The sequence below is a fragment of the Corvus cornix genome, chromosome 5 (genome assembly GCF_000738735.6).
Source record: "Corvus cornix cornix isolate S_Up_H32 chromosome 5, ASM73873v5, whole genome shotgun sequence".
Lineage (NCBI taxonomy): Eukaryota > Metazoa > Chordata > Aves > Passeriformes > Corvidae > Corvus > Corvus cornix.
The window spans coordinates 36,193,265-36,214,548 of NC_046335.1; the positions used below are offsets into that span (position 1 = coordinate 36,193,265).

Sequence of the window (21,284 nt, forward strand, 5' to 3'; positions counted from 1 at the left end):
TTTTTGTCTACTTTTTTAGTGTTTGAGATTTGCTGAGACACTGATCTTATGACAAGCTGGTAGGAGAACAGTCATCTGGGGAGCCAGCCTTCATTTATACCAGTGTTTTGGCATTGACAACTTGTCATGATTAAATGAAACTGTTCCTAGGTAGTTCTGGGCAAGGGCTTGCTGATACCGTGGTTCTCCCATAGTTTAAAAGCATCCTTTTTTGAGAAGTCCTTTCATCCTCAATGCTTCCATTCCTTACAGTCTCTGAGGCTTCTGAATTAACATTCAGTCATATTTTTATATTGCTGAATAGTGAACACAAAACTTCCTTGAAGTGTTTGGGTAACGCAGACTGATTTGTCTTAAATGTACAACAGGTAGTCAAGAGAAATCCACAGACAACTGACAAGTTCTTCATCTGTGTTTTGCAGATTAGCTTGGTAAGGAGAGTTTTAAATGTCATGTCAAAATAATCATTGTAATAGAATTTGGCATCCTGAACCAAAAATGATGTGTTTGTTCACATGTATCTAGAACTAAAAGAGGCCTTTCTTCTCACCAGATCAAATTTCTCAGTAATTACTGACATCTGCACCACTGCCAGTTTATTTGGTGTAGTCTGGTTACAGGACCGGATTGCATAACCCCAGGTCCTGCAAATAAGCAGTGTGCATCTTTTCTTTTCTTTGAACCAGTATTTCAGTTCACGTGTACTGAACAATAGCAACAGTTTGGGAATTTTTACTTGTTTGCTTTCCTGAAGTCTGCATGTTCTGTCAGGATGGACACTTAGTCTTTAGGAAAAAATCACACTACAGAATAAATGAAAGAATGTTTCTAAGATTATTTATTTGCAAATATATATATATATTTGCTCCTCTGTAAAGATTATGGATAATTGTTTTCTGCTCATTCCCCTCCTTTCCAGCAGCCCTTAATTCAACATGACATGGAAAGATGTATTAGACAAACCATTGACTGTTATGTTGTCATCAGATCTAATTACTCCTCGGGCTGCGTTGCTCGCTGACTTACTGAGACCATCATTTGAATCCTGTGCATTTGATCTGTCCTTGCAGGCTGTGGAGATGCTGGCAGGCCCCAGTCCTTTCTGAGGGACAGGGAAGGTGTTTCGTTCTTCTTTCCCCCTACTTCTCACAGTGTTGACTTCAGGCCTTATGGAGAGGGTGGCCAAGGAGGTTGGTGTGGGGATGAAAGCCTCTTGGACAATCCCCTGTGGTCCCCAGGAGGTGTTCTGTGTATCTCCTCACCAGAAAGCTGGTTAGGTGCCATGGAGGATGTCTTCCCAGCACAACTCCTTGTGTTACTGTCTAGAGGGGCTTCGCAAATTTTCCAGTTTGACACTCTGAACAAAACAGTTTCTTATTTTAGGAAGAGCTTTTGTTTTGAAACATTCTTAACATTTAAAAGTAGTCATTAATATTTTTCACTCTTTGCTTTAATCTGAAGGATTCATCACTGTCCTGCTTTGGAAATTTTTTCACCTCAAATATTAAATAGTTTTATGACATGTGGGACCTGTTTCTTCCTCTTCTTAGATCATAAAAATCCTAGTAAAGGGTTGGAGGGGTTTTTTTTTTAAAGTTTGTATAAGCCACCTCTCACTGCTTGGTATTTTTGTTACCCAGTTGATTTCTTAAGGAGAAATCAACCCAGTTTGGGAATAACTCTGTTAAAGGTACCAATTTTTTTTTTTTTTTTTACTGAGCTGTATTATGCTAAATTAATTGTTTTGATCTGGCTGATGAGTAGATGGAGGCAGAATGGAAAAAGGTACCTCTGTATCCATTAATACCTCTCTAGACACCTACACTATTGAGACTATCATTCTTATTTGTGTCAAAAGGATTTTGATCACAATTTTGGTAGGTGTCCTTTTGGTGCAATATTTTAGATCAAAACCTGTAAATCATGTAGTTTTATGTGCAGCTAAACTCAAGTTCTGCCAAATTGCATGAGATATGGCTGATGCTTACAGTAGTGGCAAAAATTAAATCTCATGGTTTAATAGGAGAGCAGATTTTATCAATAGTCTCTAAACTCTGCAGGATGAGATCATCATTACGTCAATGTCTTACACAGTGCTGAGTATTTTGACACTGGAACAATGGTGTTTGTCTTTTATTAGAAACAAATTGAACAGTTGGGGACAAAGGTCTCCCACTCTGGTGCAGGAATGGTCAGTGCCTCCAGGTGCTGCTTGGTCTCTGCGTGGGTTTTTGTGTTGTTTTGGTTTTGTTTTGTTTTTTAAAGTGGTTTTACTATGAATATAGAAATGAGAGCTTTTATACTTCATCTTGTAATGGGTTTGTAAAAAATGCATTTACCCAAGTAGACTTCCTAGATGGTGAAGCACAGAGCTTGCAAATGCCGCACTGGCTGCTAGACACACCACTGGGGAGAAATCAGGGATGAGAGAAAAGGCTGCAAGAAAAAACAGATTGGAGGGCTCTAACACTTTCACTACAGTTAGTGACATACTATATGTCTTTAAAAAAAATTAGTTGTTAAAATAATGGCCATTGTTAGCTGGGGATGATAACCTTAAGCTATCTACTAAGAGACTACAGTGCTGTCTCCCACAACAGTTGTGTGAACGTTGCATTGTACATTTGTGTCTGTGACTGGCAAAACTAGAATTAGATACAGCAATCTAAGTATGCCTGAGAAGATAAGGTATGCGTAGCTTTATTTTGCAGGGTTTGTACCAAGTGGCTTGCTTTTTCAGCCTGAGCAGTTATTTAAAATTCTAGGATAGTGAATTGTCCCTCTTGTGTTGCTGGGAAAACTTCAAAGAGAGAGTGAGGTAGCTTAATGCTTTTTTCCTCAAATGTTCCCAGGGCCCCTGTTAAATACACTAGAAATTGGAATGCCTGTGGTCTGCTTTCAGACAGATACTCAAAGAGTATGATTTTTGTGTCTCCTCCTCAGACTTTTAGAGGTATGAACGTGATGGGGAAACTGCACTTCTGCCTTGTGTGTGCCTCTGGGTGAGAGGAAGGGTTGATTCTCTTTGGCTCAGAGACCTGTGAAGAAGCACAAGTATGTCTCACATGAACTATCCTCAGCTTGGCAGCTTCATACTGTCATTTGCTTCTAGTGCTAAAACCAGCGTAGTTGAGTGTGGTGGTGTAGTTAGATGTTGTAGCTCCCACTCATTGTGGAAAAGCATGAGAAGTTTCACTTCTACCAGTGCCACTTTCTACAATTTTCCTGCCGTCCACAAGAGCAGGAGTGGGTGTTCCCAGTGGTTGCTCCCCTGTTTTGTTCTTAACTAGCTCTGTGTTTCCTTCTTTCATACATCTCAAACCCATATGCATAAAGAATATGCACAAAAGAGCTGATAGATTTGTCAATGGTGTCTCTCAGTGTAGCATGTACCGTAGTGAGAAGTTCAACCCCAATTTTTCCTGATTTAAGATGGCTATGAAATAACCTGAGGGGCACCATTTGGCTAAGAGCACAGAAATCACTGATGTTTTCAAAATTACAATTGCACAGTCAGGCCCTTAGTAATTACAGAAATATTCTTCCAGCTGAGCTGTCTTCCCTAGAACATGCAGAGAACCCGGGCATGATTGCAAAACAGTCCTAGAAATATCTTGCCATGTAGTTTTCAATCCTTCATCTTAAACCTGGTTCACAGAGTTCACATTTTTTGACATCAGCATCTTCTCTGAACACTTGTCTAAGTTTCAAACTCTTTCTTGGCCCCTTTATGACAAATGTCCAGAACAAAACATTGCATTTCCCCTCCAGCAGGGTGGAGGGAGAAGCTAGAGATACCACATTCCCTCACAGTGCACTGCCTCTATGTAATACATTCTAGCGGTGCTTTATTATTTTCTCTGCTATGTTGTCACTAATTTTTGTCTTAACATGCTATATCCCCAACACTCCTAAGACTGCTGTTTGCTGTGTGTCCACGTGCACTGAATTCTTGTGGTTTGAATTGTTTTTACCAGGTATGCTGGTTCTGCATTTTTCCCCAGCTGAATTCACTCTTGGTGTTTGTCTTCCTCCAGTTTGTCTGCAACAGTGGAGTCCTGCAGTTACTAAAGGTAAGAAACTACAGTTCAAGTTAGTCTTGTTGCAGCAGGTCTAGTGATTTTTGCATCATTCTCCCACTGCAATCTTCATGAGCACACTTTTAACTCTTACTTCATCAAATACTATTTTAAATCAAACCAAGCGTAGTAACGATTCTCATTTCTCTTTGTAGAAACTCCTCTCATGCTACTCCTTGTTTTCATTTTACATTGTTATTTCAGTAGTGTCTTACCCCGTTTCTGTTGCCAAGATTCTGTCTGTATCCAAGGCACCTTAAATAATTTTGAGTAAGACAGTGAGAGATGATGTATCAATTACTAATATCCAAGTAGATGGCCTCTGTGGCACTCCCTTTGTGCATCATTGTAATTCTGCTTGATTTAAACTGTTTGGGTGCAGCGTGTACAGTTGTAGAGATAGGGAAGATTCCTCACTAATGAAGACCTGCTGTTTTGTAATGCTACAGCATGTTCCAGCCTATTCCAGTGCCATGTGCATCACGTGGGATCTGGGCTGACAGCCAGTGCAAATGTTTCTTCAAGGACTTTAGGACATATTCTAATTATGTTTAGATTCTCCCACTCTCTTTTCATCTGAAGGATGTCACTCTGCTCATTTCAAAGTGAGCTGCAAAGTGCTCCATCTGCCAGGATGAGAGGGGTCTGCTGGTGCACTTGTGTGAGAGGCAGTAGGATAGCTGGCTTTGTGAGCAGCTCTTTAACCTCCAGCTGTGAAAAGTCCCAGGCCATTGAACACTGTCAGGGCTTGGCCAGCATCCAGCAGTGTTTTCATCCAGTGCTGGAGGAGATGTAAAATTTCCTGGAAGAAAGAGCTTCATTTCTCTGAGCCTAGCAGGGAAGAAGGGGCAATGAGTTGTGGGATGAAGCATCTGAAAAAAGCAACATTTTGTGGAGAAAAGTGAAGGAAAAATATATTTGGGGGACCTCTGCACATGAACACATGTATTCTCTCTCAATCTGGTATTTAATGTATGTGATGGCACTACAAGATCCTTTTAAGGGGAACTGGAATTGCAAAACAGCATGCAAGAGTAAAGGCCATTGTGCAATACTGTGCACTGAAATGTAATTCTGTGAGGTGAATACACTGAGGACAGATCTACATCTATGTGCTATGTGGCAAATGAGACTCTGCCTTTCTGTGGGCGTGTGGAACAGTCTGAAGGCTTTTGAAAAGGCGCAGACTCTGTCTGAAGGAAATTTTCCTCATGTGGGGAGGAAGCAGAGAGGCACGCTTTTCTGTCCTTAGTTTGCAAGTTCCCCAAGGGCGAGCCTGCATTCTTGTCTCTGCCATGGTGTGTGCCCCCTGGCCAGACAGTCAGCACTAAACAGCATGGGTTCTTTCTTGGGGAGCCATATGCAATATCACCTCAGACAAATTAATTTCTCAAGGGTGATATTGTTACATCAGATACTTGGCTAATTAATGATTCTTATGGTCTAGGCAAGTGCATTAATTAACTGGATACATAAGAAAGTCTGGGTCAAACTTCAGAAAGTCGGCCAGACTCACGTAATCCCTTGTGGCTGCTGGGATCACCCTGCTGTCTGATGTGACCTGAGTAATCAGGGTGTTGAGACTGGCATGTCTCAGTCCTGATTCTCACAAGTTCAGTTGTGCTCAGCAGCCATTTGACAGTGTTGTGAGTGGCAAGTGTGTACAGGAGTAAGTTTTTGTGTGAATTCTGGGACCAGTGTTACTTATGGAGCTAAAGGCAGGGAAGGTAAAGGGTTTAAGATTTCTAGGCTGCATCTCCCTAACAGAACACAAGCCACCTTCAAGTGGTACATGGCCCAGTAACTGTGGTTGCCACTGATTGTGATAGTCATTGTGAATGCTTTCAATAGAAGATGAGGCTGTTGCAGCATTTGTTGTTGGATAGATCTTCTCCTGGAAAAAAACCAGGAATTTTATATTTTGTTCCTTCCATCTTGCTCAAACATAAGATTAGGAGAGAGGAAGAGAAACTGAGTTAGTTCTCTTTGCCTATGCATGATTTGTATTGCTGTTAAGCTTACTTACCTCAATATATGTAAGAAAGTCAGGCTGTGCTCTTGGGACTGGATGCACAGGACTGGAGTAGGCGTCTGGCTTGAAGAGGTTTCTTTGTACTTTAATGGGTACTGCAAGGGGTTCCCAAGAGAATTCTTCAGATGAAAGCTGTTTTCTGTGGACTCTGTGCACAGAGTCTCATTATTGCTCTGGCTTTTGCTGCACAGCACATATGTTACTGCAGGGCTGTCAGCCCTTCAGTCGATTTCTACAACGCAATAAAAATAAGTAGATTAACCAAGCAAAGAAGATTAGAGACACTTTGGGGAAGGAAAGGGAAGGGAAGAGGATGAGCAGCAGAGAGTATAAAAAGAGAGCACAAGACTGTGATTGCCAGACGTCCTGGTGCATGTTGCACAGGGTGGCTTTCTTTGTCCCTTTCGGGTTTGGGTTGGGCAGACTGAACAGAACTGATCCTGACACCATGTCCAGAGAGAAACTGGAGTCACTGGTCAAGAACATGGAGATCATGCTCTCTGAGGTAGAGCAGCTGAAGATCCACTGCACCAAGCAGACGGAGGAGGTGAACCAGGTGGTACAGGAACTGCGCCGAGAGAACAGGGAGCTGACGGAGAAGTACGAGCTCATCTGTCAGGACCTGAAGGAGGCCAAGGAGGCCATTGCCCAGCTGCAGGACACCAAGTTTGCCTTTGAGGCAAAGGAGCGGCAAGCACAGAAGCTCAACCGGCAGCTGTGAAGCGGCAGGAAAGAGAAGCAAGAGATTTCTTACCCTGATCTAAGAGTAAACAGAAGCCTTTAACAGCTGCAACTGAAAATCCCTGGATTGGTAAAAGCAACCCTTTCCCTTTCTCCTCAGAAAAAACCTGTGTGCTGGAAAAAAGTCATCTCTGTGGAAGCAAGATCTCAGGCGCAGCTGGAATTCTGCCCCAGAAGGGTCCTTTGTTAATGACTAAAGACCTCATTATGCTGGGAGAGAACTCTCATTCCAGAATCCCTTGTCAGAGATCTGAGCCATAAGCATATGGAAACAGCTGCCAGGATTTGGGCATCTTCTCATGCCCCGTAGGGGTTGCACAAGGACAGAGCCTGGGAAAAGAACTGTCACTGCCTTGAGCCACTGGAGAGAGCTGTGCCACGAGAGTCTGCTGAGATGGAGGGAAGGATCATTGTCTTGACAGCCCCTGTTGCTCTGTTTTGTTGCTAACTTTTCTCTGCTGGGCAGCGAGGCTGTAATGCTGTCCTTAGTAGGGTGTCAGCTTCCTTGCTGACTGATGCTGGAAGACATCAGCAAGAGCTTATGTCGTGCCTCATGCTTCCAAATACTTTCTACCAAGGGCATGTTGGTCCAGAGGATCTTTTAATGCTATTACAGTCGGTGTTGTCCTCCTCCAATTCCAAAGTGAAGTATAAGAACTGGAAAGGTTTCTGTCTTGATTTCCATTTCAGTAGTGTTAAATCCTAATGACTCCATGTTTAGTATGCTAGAGTTAAAACCTCTGCTGAATGTAACACTTTTTTAACCAAAGAGCTATGTTTTGGCACCAGATTTACTTTTCTTTAGCGGAAGTAATGTGTATAAGTGAACCGGGAATTACGAGGGATAAATGTATGTGGGCATGGGGGTGAGAATTGCTTGTCAGAGGTTTTGCTTTCAACTTTTCTCTCTGCTCCTGTATCTCCTAAGCAGCATTTGGCGTAGTCAGTGCCAAGCCCAGCTAAGAGCAGGTGACTTTAGACTCCACAGTGAATAGTGTGAGATCTCTGGGGAGAGTGTGGAAAGAGTGCTGAGAGAAAAAGCCTGAATGTTTAAATGGAGAATAGCTGGAATAGTTCCAGGAGGATCTTTCTTCATGTTGGCTGTGAGGTAGCCAGCTTCTTTCTTCCCTCCAAAGCTTTGCTGTATTGTTATCTCTGCCTGGCAAGCTCCCTATTCCCAGCAAGGGCTGATGTTTGGGAGAAGCAGAGGAGCTGTTTCCGTTGCTGACAGCCTCAGGGTATGTGTGGCACCAGGAGCCCAGGTGCACTCTGTGGGGGGAAAGGGAGTCAGCTAAGAGGGAAGGGAAACCTGTTGGCTTTAGTTTCCCTAAAGGTTTGGGCAGGGCAGAATAGTTCAGCAAGACTCAGTCCAGCCATGGTGAAAATAACTGTAGTTTTGTCAATCATTATAAAATACTGAGATCGGGCCTAGAATTGGCTGGTTATTGTTCCTTCTTTGCCCTCCTCTCTGCCACATCAGTATTTGCCTGGTCTAAAGCCTTTGGAAATTCAAATCTTCCCATTAATTTGACTGAGCTCTGGGCAAGACCTTCTGAGCAAAAGGCTGATGTTTGTGTGGCATCCATGGGGAACAGGTTTTTCTGGTTTTGTTTCATGTGATACCATGTTTTGTTAAATTTGTGTGATCTAGACTTTTATTTTTTTGCTATTTTGGGTGGAGCAGATTAGATTATCCAGAAAACATTTGGGAGATTGGAGACTGTCCTTTATGTTTTCAAATGTAATCTGAATACAAATGGCCAGCCCTGACCCTTTGCTCCTTGCTCACCAGTGACAGCTTGGGGAGCACAAGAAATCAACATTAATCACCATATTTGTTTGTCTAAGAACTAAAAATGTTTTCTCTTGAAATCAGTTCTCTAGCTCAAATCTGCTTACCACCTGTGATTTCTTCTACTTTTTATATATCATTAAAATGTAAAACCAAAATAAAAGGAAAACAAACAGCTGAGGGAGTGTCTGTTCTGGATAAGGCATTGCCTCATTTAATGTATGTATATGTTACTTTTTGAGTGTGTGTGTGTGTTTATGCTTGCTGAATATAATTATTCCTGTTTAAATCCTGTGCATCAAGGAATGGGCAAGCAGAGACCCCTCCAGATCTCTCTGTGTTCACAGATTAATCTGTCTAAATGAGATTCTCTGTGTGGCTGCCAAGTTTGCCCTACGCAGTATTTAAATCCATGATACAGAAAAAGAAAATGGGATTGCAGTGTCCTTGTGATCAGTTTCTTAATAATTAGTAGGATTCAAAGTGTCTACTTTTAAGGAAAGCTGTAGGAATGATTTCCTGTAAATAACCCAGGATTTGGGGTGGGACATCAGAAAAACTAGATGTGCTATCCAGTGCTAGAAAAAATTAACACCACTTCCCTTCCAATAGACTCAGTTGTGTCCTGGTTTTGCTTACATGACTTAAACTCAAGAGCAGTTGGGCTGGTTTAAAAATAATGTTCATTCCATTACATGTAGTTCCTCTGGTTTTTTACAGGCAAATCTTTGTGTATCCAAGTATAGTCTTAGCAATGGAATAGTGCCTTCACTTGTATCCTGAGGTGCAGTGTATTGGAGTGCCTTTCACAACAAAGTTTGCACAGAATTAGTCACAGCACTTTGAAGTTGTTTTTTGCTTTTTGAACACTGACATTATCATTACATGCTGCTTTTCTTCTTTAAACTGCCTAAGGATGAAGAGCTGAAACTTGGTGTAGCATTATCAACTTGTTTAGAAAGCTGGCCTGAATAAAAGTCTCGCCTGATTTGGGTGAGAATCAAAATAAATATGAAGTGACAGGCTTGCCATTTCACTCACCTTGGAAATGGATGAAGAGAGGTATCTAATTCTTTGAATACAAAGAGTAAATTTATTTGAAAGCTCTCTTGGAGAGCACAGCACAGGAATTGGCTCAGTTGTTAAGAAGGGACTAGGAGAAGAGAATCCTGCCAGACCAAGTGCCTGTGAGTTGGTCTGTTCCTGAAGCAGATTATAGCAAAATACTGGTGATTGCACTGGTTTCCACAGTTCTGAGCTGCATTATGTGAAAGTGTCCAAGAAGGGAGACTGGGAGCAATGAAGCTGATACCTCTTTACTCTCTTGCATTGCTGACTTCAGTGGCTGCAAGCTGGCAAACCACAATAAAATCAGCTCTGCTTGTAGCTGTATCTGTACAAAAGTTACAAAAGTTGTATGGGTCAGCTCCTCTGCAGCAGTCCTCAGCACCTGAGAGAGTTCATGTGTGGCCTGGCCTCTGGAGCAGGTATAAACCAGTGCAAGAGATACTGCAAGAGGATAACAGGCTTTGATGCAGTTAAGTTGTACAGCAGAGCCCACTGGTATGTAATACACTTTCCACCCTTCCTCTAAGGACTTTGTAATGTCTCCTGAACATGAAATTGAGCTGCTTTTCCTGAAGGGTTGACAGGATTCATTCTGTATACTGAGAAGCTGTCATTCAGAGGACTAAATGACATGCCTATCCTGCAATAGTGAGTGAGAGTCTGGGAAGAATGGAGTTATTGGTGCACTATTCAAGTTTGAAAAAAGCTCAGTTCAGGTTGAATCAAAATATACTGTCATTTCTTTAAAAAGTAATAAATTAAAAAATCAGTATGTCAAAAGATTTATTGTTTTGGGAGTAAGCTGAAGCTTCCTATTTTCAGACCCTTGTGCAGCTGATGGACAGAGAGACATGCCACAATGTCCCCAGTAGCAGTGGACTTGATTTGGCATCCCAGAGACTCTTATTCCTTTACCTTCTCATTCAGCCATCAACACACTTACCTAGGATGTAAGATTGCTGTTCAGTATTATTCTGTGCTCAGATATATTTGAGCATATCCCCTGGATAAGATGCAAGTAGTAGGCTAAAGTATGTGAATGGCTGTCCATGTCCCTTGAAGAGGCCGCTGCTCTTATCTAAGAAACTGGATATTACTCTGAACACAAAGCAAGGCACACATCCCATTTTTAAGCATGTGACCCAACCGTAATCACAACACCCCAGATCCTTGCTCTTTGGCTAAATGACGAAGTGAGCAATCAAGAACACCAGTTTGTAATGTGACTATGCCATGGTTTCCTGATCACTGTAGTCTCCTGGGAGGTTCAGACTTTGAAACCAAACTGAACACAGATTCTTCTCTTCCTTGCATGAATGCTCAAGCTTCTCTTCTGGAAACTTTGTGAGTCTTGCCTGAGTTTTTTGGTTGCTGTTCAGGGGGAGAGGACAGGAGGTAGAAGAGTTAGGTGTTAAGTTCCCCCTGGGGAAGAAGCAGGGTGTTTTGGTTTTATTTCTCAGTAATTAATTTCTCTGAAGTCAAGTCTGTTTTGCCCATGACAGTAACCAGTGAGTAATCTTCCTGTCTTTATCATGTTTGACAAGTTTTTCCGTCAGTTTGTTTTCCTCTGTTGTATTGAGGATGAGGAGTGATAGAGCATCTTGGTGGTTATCTGGCGACCAGCTAAGGTCAACCCTCTACAGTGCTGTAAGTGTTAAGACAGCCATAACTACTTAGACAGGAGCTCTGTCCAGTAGAGCATGCAGATCTTTAGATAGTCTTTGGAAACAGCCTCTGGCAGTAAGGAATCCTGGTAGTTTATTCCCATGAAAGGTATAACAAAAGAGAAAGCAGAAGTCTTGCTACTGACCTCTGGCCATGTAACTGTTGAAATCCCAATGCCACAGCTCCTGTAGAGGTTGCTTCTTGCCAGAGGTACTTCACTGATCAGGCTAGAAAGGATATCATGTTCGGCAGTATCCATTCACCATGCATTCACCTCAACTGTTTCTTCTTGACCTCATCTGGGACACCCAGATGCCAGGCTAGCCGCTGGACTGATCTAGTAGCAAGAGGCAAATGCCTGTGGTCCTGCTGTGTTCATTCCACAGTGACCTGTCAGTGTCTTACCAAGAGATGAGAAAGGTCTTGAATCAGTGGATTATCTTGCTTTCACTAAAGGGTAAGTGATGAAAACAGTTTCAACACAAGGTCACGTCCTTTCTCCCAGAGGAAAGGTACATATGCAAAACTTCCTGTGAAACCACGGGGCAAAGGTTTACTTCATATTTGCATTGCCTTTGCATTGCATTGCCACTAAGCACTGGCCTTGAGCTCAAATCCTACACTAACAGCTTGATTTTGTCACATCTCTGCTGGAACCAGGAAGTAGGAGCAGATTATTCTTTCCTTTTTTTTTTTTTTAATAAAAGAAATGTAATTAATGTTTCATGTTGCTTAGTTGTCACAAAAATCTGGTCACTTCTTTTTTTTATTTCAGCATCTCAAGAGCTCATCAATTAAGTCTCTATGGGGTTAAAATTAATCCAGATGTGTTTACACAGTATCTGCTTTAATGCAGTAGGCACAGCTGGTTTTTGGATGTATCCTGGCTAGATTCCAACATGAGCAGTCACATTTTCCCTGTCTCTGTACTCCCTTGTAGTTTATCAACAAGAACACAAAAACTACAAGAACATTATTAAGCTTGGTATTTCAAAAAAACATTAATTGAGGTCCCACTGCCATGAGAGGCATTTTAATGATTGGGTATTTATAAATTCATCTGAAGTTGTGGGGTTTTTTGCCTTCCAGTTTTTGAACTTTTGGGATTGGATTTCAAGTCTTTTCTTGCCAAGGGGATAAAAGCTTTAAACTGATATGAAAGTTTGGTTTATTCATAGAAGGCCAGGAGTTCAGGTTTTGGTTTGATCAAATACCATGAAGCTTAGGATATAAGGTGACAGCTGGCAGGATGACATTAGCCAATGGCTAATTGAGAGTACAGGTTGAAAAAGAAAAAGCACATGCTCATGTAACTTCTTCCTGATGGAAAAGGAGGGACCACAGCTTGGCCCAAGGCCCAAATTTATTTTTCTTAAAAGAAAATTTGAATCTAAAGGGGCAGGACAATAATTTCTATATTGTTAATTAGGAATTAACAATATCCAATTTTTGTTTCTCCTGACAAGGATAACAGAGGTAGCCATGCATCTGCACTGCCATCAGATGTTGTTCTGAGGTGTATTGTGTCTTCCAATATCTTGTGGTTCCCTGGTTGCTTGGTGGAGATGTTGCCATTTTGTGTGGGCTTCCTGTTAGAGCTTATCCTTGATTATTGTTACAGAGTTAGCTTAGACCAGAAAGTACAGGATTGCTTTTGCTTGTGGAAAAGATGTAACTTTTATTTGAACTCTGTTCCCTGTGGGATGTGTAATGGTAGGATTTGAGTACTGTGTACCTTTCATGGCTAGCTGCTAGACAGGGATTGAACAGCAGGGATGAAGCGAGCCGTATCCCTGGAATAAAATTGCTTCTGTGTCACCTGATGCATTTACGAGTCTGCTAGAAACTTCCATTTGGAGCTGCGCACATCTAGGCTTGTCAACAGTTGGCAAGGATATTGTCTCTTTTGATCATCTAAAGCAGCAGCATGGCCAAGAAGACAGTAGTAATACCAGTTCTGGAGATTCCATTGCACATCTTGATGTCTTCCTTGAAAGATCCAACATGTGGAGTTACCTGAAGGTAGAAGCTTCATCTTTCCTTTGGAAAGCAAGGTTCTCTCTCTTATGGTTACAAATGAACTACCAATGTAAAAGGACTCTAAAACTGGAAGGCAAAACATAAAAGATCAACCCAAACTTAAGACTTTAAAGCTATTCTCATAATCTTGGAGACCTCGGTCATTATATTAAATACGGTTAAAATGCTGGTAGCTGTTATAATTGCTGGACCAAAATCTATTTTTCCAGATCTGTGGTCTCTGTATTTCGTTATTTATTTGTTTTATACTAAGCAGAGAACAAAATCAATGGGGGGCAGATTTATCTGTTTGCAAAATAAAACAACAGCAACACATAAGTTGTTATGCAATGTTTTCTCTAGTATCCACATGATTAAAAACACAAGTTTTTCCTTGTAATGCATCCAACTAGATTCCTTTTCCTTTAACAGTTTTTATGATGTTAAGTTGTCCTTCACAGGAGTTTTCAGGGGGTTTCTGAATGCATGGCATTTGTTAGAGGAAACAAAAATTGAGAAAACTATGCTGCCATTGTCTGGTTAAATTCATGTCTGTATCCGAAGTGCTGCTATTTTCAGATTTTGGAGGTCTGCTTACCTTTGCCTCCACTCCAGTCTAGCTGTGAATTGTATTTAAGTTCAAAGTTTCTTTTGTCAAAAGCATATTTGTGAACTGTGATTCAGGCTGTAGTTTTAAAGTAAATGTAAAGTTAAGTATTTTTTTCAGAGTTAAGAACTTACTGAAAATTAATACCGAAGGGATCTGTGGATAGCCGTCTCTCTTCTGATGTGATGCCTACAGCTAAAATAAAACTAGTTACAAAGGGCTCCACCCCTGCAACAACTTTAGGCACAGTTTAGAGCTCATGTGTGTGCTCACACACAGACTACAGAAGCTAGAAACAATTCCACGGCAGGCGTGCCTGTGTGCATGCTTACGACTCTGGCTTTCCAAAGCAAAAGTGAAAACTCTTGTGAAGAAACCGAGAGGCTGAAGGGGTTAAATGAAATACAACTCTGCTTTTCCTGTGCAGTAAGGATTAGTAACCAAACAGAAGCAGGAGAGGAGAGCACTGAAGTGCCACTGTTTCAACAAGATCGATTGGAAAGAGGGTTCTGGAGCTTGACTGCAGAGTGTCTCCAACTTTTGTGCTCACCTGTCACAGGCACATGCAGAAGGTAGGAGTTGACTTTGTGTTCTGGGCTGTTTCCTGATCCCTCTACCTGGATATCTATTCTCTATTAGTCTTTTCAGTGCTGTTTGTGCTCTTCAAACTATTTTTCATTTCCCACCATTTTTCTTTCAGTTAAAGGAGTACAGGGGAGAGGAGAGGAGAGACCAGAGTCCTTATGAGTGCAAAATTTTATTTCTTAGGAGGGAGGGAAGCAGATGCTCTATGTGTTCGGTGAACACGCATACCTTTGACACGCATTTACTCACAGTGGGACCTCATGTGCCCGCAGCTGCTGTTCCCGGTGTTGCGGCTGGGGGGAGCAGGGAGTGCCCGGGAAGGCCCTGTCCGTGTGACACGGTGCCGGGCGAGCCCCGTGGGGTCAGACGCACATGCTCTGTCAGCGCGCAGGGTGCGAGGCAAATGGAGCAGGGCTATCGACTGGAGAATCGGAGCTTTTGCACGCGGGCACAAAGGCTGTGTGGGCGCTACGGCCCTTGCAGCCCCTCGCTGTGCTCCCTGGAGAGCTCCGGTGCCAGCAGGTGCTGAGGGGCACCGGGCCGGTGCTGCTTTAGCTGCGTGAGGGGAGCCGTGAGGGAGGCCCGGCCAAACGATGCCGTCAGAGCCAACAGACCTGTTTGTGAAAGGGAGGTTTTCAGCACCGGGTCTCCCATCCCTGAGGGAGCCTGACATGTGAGGCAGGCCAAGGCAGCAGCTGCAGGGACCTGTCCTGGCATGGAGGAGGTGTAATGCTCTGGAAGCAGTGTGGAAGTGCAGTAGATATGCCTGGTAGACTGGATGTTCCTTGTGGGTGGATGGTCACATGGAAGTAGAGGAGCAGTTTGAAAATCAGTCTCAAGGCCTTGATGGGGGTAATATTAGCTTTGAATGGAGACCCTAGGACTAGGAATAACTAGTATTAGTACAGGAGTTTAGTAAGAGGGTATGTTTCTTTAGGTCTGCCTGTAGAAACCTTAAAGTGACTTTGTAAACACCTTTGTTTGTTACTTTGGAAAGTGTCTACACAAACACAGGTTTACCCTTCCTGCATTGTACTTCCAAGGCCCTTCAACAGCTTCTTTGTAAACTGGCTTGCAGCCTATATGTTTTTATCCCACCTTCTCAGAGATGTACCACACACTTTGATGCCAGAGCATCCCCAGTCTCTGTAGACAGAGCAGCCATGAAAATCCATTGTTTCTGAGGTGCAGTGTGAGGATGAGCCAAAGTGCTACACAGCCATGTGTGTATTGGACAGCTTCACTCTGGGCTTCCAGGACAAATGCTCTGCTCTTACAGGGAGCAAAGGGAGGTGTTTGTGATGAGGAACAAGGGTAGGTAAAGTCACACGTCTTTGGTATGGCACTAACTAAAACTAATATTTATTCATGTCAGTGAATTAAATGATTGATAAAATGAAAAAAATTAAAACAGAGCAAATTTGCTGTCTCTGGAAGTTTTGATGCTTTTTTTCTGTCCAGTGTGAGATAACTGAGACTTCTTTTTCGGGCCTATTTTCAGATTCTTATACAATGTGAAGTGTCCTGACACCTCAAAGGTGTTTGGTTTTGAAATATTGTGCACTATGAGTGTAAGTGCTTGATGGCATCACAGAAATGCTGGGTTTGGGGTAGTGTCTTTGTAGCATTTGCCTAATCCAAATCTGTTCACTAGTAAACAGTCTGAAGGTAGCATTTGATAGAAGGTGTGTGATGAGTGATTTGAGGTGATTTTCAAGCAAGGATGTAGAGCTCTGTTTGGTGTTTTCTGTACGTATGTTTAAAAGAATATTAGGTAAAAACCAAAATTGTCTCAATTTTAAGGGAAAGTAGCCACCACTGTGCTGTAAAGAACTTAGAGAATGGATGATCTGAAATGTTGCTGTTCAGTAAGTGTAAGTAACTTCTGATGCAGATCACTTCACTTAGGCTTTGGGATGGACTCTCTCAGATCCAGCTGCTTACCAGCTTGGTAAAGGAGAATGCAGGTAGATCTCACCTAATCTAGCTGCTTCAGGGATTAATTGCCTCTCAAAATTCTTTTGGAGTCTAGGAGAATGGCCGTGTCCAGACTTGCTAAAAGGAAACAGGAAAGCAGTTACGTTGTTGCAACTGGCTTTCTTGGTAGTACTTTGAGTCAAAGGTGCAAAGTTTATTCTTTTTGTTCTGTTAAAATAGGAAACCTGGGAGAAAAAACCCACCCCTCTGATCTTGATTGTGGACCGCTTCTTCTGAATATAATGTAAATCAGGCAAAATACTGTTCTGTGCCTCAGGACAGATTGAGCTTAGGCTACCAGAAGGCTTTCTCTTTGTTCTCTGGGGACCTTAAATGTTAATAAAATGTTTACCATTTTATTCGTTCATGTATGTGCCTAGTGACTTATAATACACAGCAAACAAATAGGTTTTTTTTAAGAGGATGGGAGCTGCTGTTTTGCATGAGAACAGCACCTAGAATACACAGGATGCAATTACAGTAGTCCTCACAATTAGCATTATAGGCTCATCCTTAGCTGAGTGAAGGGGAAGATGTTTTCCTGGTGGCATATTGATGCTCAGTGAACACCAGAGGAAACAGGTTGCTTTGCTGTTGGGTCTGTGGGAAGGATGATACAAAAGTGATGTAAGCCCCACAATGTACCTGGCATAGCTGCTGAGCCCAGGCAGTGACGGATGACTGCTTGGATTCAGGACAGTCATTTGCAGTTATGCCCATTGTATGATGGACTTGTCAAAAGGACTTATTTCTCTCAAAATGATAGTCTGCTGGACACAGCTTCACAGTCTCATTTTTTATCACTCCTGGATCTGAACTGCGATTTGTTGTGGTCCAGTCTTGTCTTGGACAAGGAATAATAAGGGCTGCTAGACGTTTGGGAAGGGATTTTTATATTGAAGTACTTGAGTGGGTGTCTACTCATATGCATAGCCTATGATCAAATCATTTGTTTATGCTTTCTCACACAATAACAAGCTCACCTTCCTGACATGCAGACATGATGTATAGAAAACAAGTGCCATCCACAGATTGTTTATTTTTCTGCCTAGCCCTTAAAGCAGTAATTGGAGGCTCTGGTTTGGGCATCTGTGGGAGAAACCAGCTTCAGAGCAAAGAACCAATTTATTTTTAGATCACACCGTTGTCATTTTGCTGTGATCACACCGTCGAGCATGTGCTTCCTTTGAGAGCTCTCCAGGCACTGCAGTGTGATCACACCCTCCTCAGATCATTTTTTATGAAGTTAATTTTTAGTGACAGATGAAAGATGCTAGGGCCAGTATTCTTAGAGACAGCAGCCCCAATTCCACTAGCACATACTCTCCCTCCTAAGTTTGTTAGTCTAAAGTTCTGGTTTAGGTTGTGATTTTGTTCCATTTTTGTTTCTTTTAGTTCACCTCATGTTACTCATCTTTCCCTTGCACAGTAATGTAAGCCCACAGACTTCTCTGGGGGAATTTCTGCCTCATACCACTGAAGGTGTGTCTGCATCACAGTCAGTAGGGGTGATTCCTTAGGGAAGAGATGTACCTGTACAAGCGTGGTGTGTTTGACATGTTTACACATATATATATATATATATATATATATATATATATATATATATATATATAAAAGACTGAGTTAACTTTAGATGAAATAAACTATTTTAGGTTCCAGAAACAATGCAGAGGCAGCAGCAATCAAAACCCACATGAGGTTCAGGGTAAATAGTCTCATGTTTTCCTGTCTATTATTAGTCCCCAAGCAAATTTATTTAAAGGTTTTACAGGTGTTCCTTCTGCATATATACTACAAGCATACTGTTGAATGTAGTGTTAACATCCTCTCAGTGAACAGAGATGTAAATCTTGCAAAGAGAGGCAGAGAAAAATTTACATTGTTTTAAAATCTCCTCTTGAGATAACTCTAGGTTTTTATTTTTATTTTTTAACCCATTGCGCAGCACAGAAATTGACATGTTTATATTTAGGATGGAATGAAGTCAAATAAATTTGAAGCCGTCTTCTAGCATGAAAATCCTTTAATCCTTTATTTTCCTAAAGAATTCTCAAAAATTTGAATTGTAAGGGATTAGTCTCAGCTGGGTAACATGATTAGGTAGGGGTTGGAGAGTGAAGTCCCTCCCACTGTAAGTGAAGAGCAGGTTTGAGACCACCTCAGGAAAGAGAATAGGCACAAGTTTGTGGGGCCTGATGAGATGCATCCCAAGGTCCTGAGGGAACTGACTGATGTGGTTGACAAGCCACTCTCCATGATATTTGAAAAGTCATGGCAGTCAGGCAAACTCCCCAGTGACTGGAAAAAGGGAAACATTTTTCCTATTTTTAAAAAGAGAAGAAAGGAAGACCCAGCGAACTAAAGACCTGTGAGCCTCCCTTCTGTGCCTGGGAAGATCATGGAGCAGATCCTCCTGGAAGCAATGCTAAGATGCATGTTAGGAGACGTGGGAGAGGAGGGGACAAGACAAGGAGGGGATCCAAGAGAGGCCAGCATGCTTCACTAAAAGCAAATCCTGCCTGCCTAGCCTGGTGCCCTTCTGTGGTGGAGTGACTGCAGTGGTTGACAAGGGAGGACTGACTGATGTCATCTACCTAGAATTCTGTAAGGCTTCTGACATGGTCCATATGAAGGACTTGGCAGTTCTCATGGATGTAAAGCTGGACATGAACTGACAGTATGTGCTCATAGCCCAGAAAACCAACCACATCCTGGGCTGCACCCAAAGCAGCGTGGCCAGCAGGGCAAGGGAGGGGATTCTCCTGTTCTACCCTTGTGAGACCCCACCTGGAATACTGTGTCCAGGTCTGGTGTCCTCAGACCTGCTGGAGCAAGTCTAGAAGAGGCCACAAGATGTTCAGAGGGCTGGAGCACCTCTTCTATGAAGAAAGGCTGAGACAGCTGGGATTGCTCAGCCTGGAGAAGAGAAGGCTCCAGAGACACCTTATTGCTGCCTTTTGGTATTTAAAAGGAACTTAAAAAAAGATGGTGAGTGACGTTTTATGTTGGCACATAGTGATAGCACAAGGGGTAATGGTGCTAAACAAAAAGAGGGGAGATTTAGATTAGGTATTAGGAGGAAATTCTTTACTCAGAAAGTTGTGAGGCACTGAACAGATTTCCCAGAAAAACTGGGAATGCCCCATCCCTGGAAGTGTTCAAGGTCGGGTCAGATGGGGCTTTGAACAACCTGGTCTAGTGAAAGGTGTCCCTGCCAATGGCAGGGGGGTTGAACTAAATGATCTTTAATGTCCCTTCCAACCCAATCCATTCTATTATTTATAAACAGCAGCAGTGCTCAGTGTCAGTTAATATTTCAGGTCAGGCTAAATAACTCATAGAAATGAAGCTTAAGCTGTGACAGGGCAGTCACAGCTTAATATAAATATAATATAAAGACTGTTAGCCATTCCTCTTCAATTTGTGTTTGGGGTATTTTATCCTTGTCATGTATTTTCCATAGGCAGTGTGTGGCTTCTTTTTGCAGTGTCTAAATCAGTCTGTGTGCTTGTCATTATCCCTACATGCTCCCAGATTTAATTAACAGCTAAGCACAGTGAGACTACCAAAATAGAAAGCAGAATCCTATCTTTACTCCTTATAATAAATCTCTGGCTGCAAATCTAATAGTGGGAGGCTAGTTGCATAAAATTGAATCTGAGCTGATATTAATAGGTAGACAGAAAATTGCCCTCATGAAATACTCCATTAGCTCCTGCAAAGGGCTGGCATAGTGATTAGATTTGCTTGGAAGACGCTGCTTCACTGCCCTAAGCCTGAGATACATCATTGTGGATTTTGGAGAGCAAGAATAAGGCAGGTCTGCATCTTCCCCACCCACTGATAGGGTATGGTGTGAGGCCTTACTAGAATCTGTGTGCTGATCTTGCTCTTGAGCCTGATGATTTTTCAGCTACTGTTTTGTGTGATTTCAGTATTCAGAGGCTGCTGTGGCTTCCCCAGGTGTTGCTGAATCTTGCTTTGCTGTAGAAGTCCTCTGTAGAAAACAGTCAGTCTGTGTCAGCCACGTGAAGTGATGGCCTAGTGCAGATTAATGTGCCTGTTAGGAATCAGGCTGAAGGCTGAGTTGAAAACCATTGATAAAGCAGGCTTGAAGATGCTTCTGTGTTACCACTACTCAGTTCTCCAGCCAGCTGGTGCTCTGCTGCTGTGCTTGTTAGTAAGTTTTTCTGACTTTTTTTTTCTTTTCATTTAACAAGGTGAATTTTAAAGTTATTCTAGCTGAAAGTTTGTCTGTCATAATATGCCTAACATGGCTGAAAGTATATCTCACTGGGATAACTTTCTTGATGAAGATTCTTCAACTTCTAACGTATTTAGAATTAATAAGTAAATCTGGATACCAATGGTAAAGACACTGCCGTAAAATGTCTGCTCAGACAATTTGTGCTTTCTTTATTTTCTCTCCTTTCCCATTAAGCCCTTTCAGCCAGTCTTGTGCTTAAACTCATTTATAAACATTTACCCCTTGCTTTGTATACAAACAGCTCTTTATGAATGTGGTTCATTGCATGGTCAAGACAAAGGCAATTCAGCATTCTTCTGTTTTAACGGGCACATGGACATTATTTAGCTTATCTGCCCCAACCCAAGGACATAAGGCCCAGGATCTTCTTTGAAAAATTGTCGAAAAAAGGATGGCTTACTGTGGTTGGGGAAGAAAACAGGCATGTTAAGAAGTATCTTGAATGTGAT

The 21,284-nt window shown here is 42.1% G+C and overlaps 2 protein-coding genes and 1 long non-coding RNA gene across 5 annotated transcripts in view; 2 read left to right on the forward strand and 1 right to left on the reverse strand.

The window, feature by feature from the left end:
* PSEN1 (presenilin 1) overlaps positions 1-14,517 on the forward strand; it is a 43,615-nt gene extending 29,098 nt beyond the window's left edge. The window contains exons 12-13 of the mRNA XM_039551808.1: positions 3,978-4,073; positions 14,431-14,517. Of these exons, the coding sequence (XP_039407742.1) occupies positions 3,978-4,073; positions 14,431-14,433 (99 nt within the window). The 3' untranslated portion in view covers positions 14,434-14,517. The remainder of the gene's footprint in view (positions 1-3,977; positions 4,074-14,430) is intronic.
* Positions 816-11,817, reverse strand: LOC109143498. Its single transcript, XR_002043698.3, has 3 exons — positions 11,523-11,817; positions 6,106-6,343; positions 816-1,357 (listed from the first exon to the last, which is right to left on the reverse strand). It is a non-coding gene; the product is annotated as an uncharacterized LOC109143498 (long non-coding RNA).
* Positions 14,499-21,284, forward strand: part of PAPLN (papilin, proteoglycan like sulfated glycoprotein) — a 48,474-nt gene continuing 41,688 nt past the window's right edge. Inside the window, exon 1 of one of the 3 annotated variants that reach the window (XM_010390058.4) lies at positions 14,499-14,575. In XM_010390058.4, coding sequence (XP_010388360.1) covers positions 14,567-14,575 — 9 coding nt within the window. In that variant the 5' untranslated portion in view covers positions 14,499-14,566. Of the gene's footprint in view, positions 14,576-20,522; positions 20,749-21,284 lie in introns of those variants that run through there. The other 2 variants (XM_019281109.3, XM_019281118.3) reach the window with 2 other exon arrangements.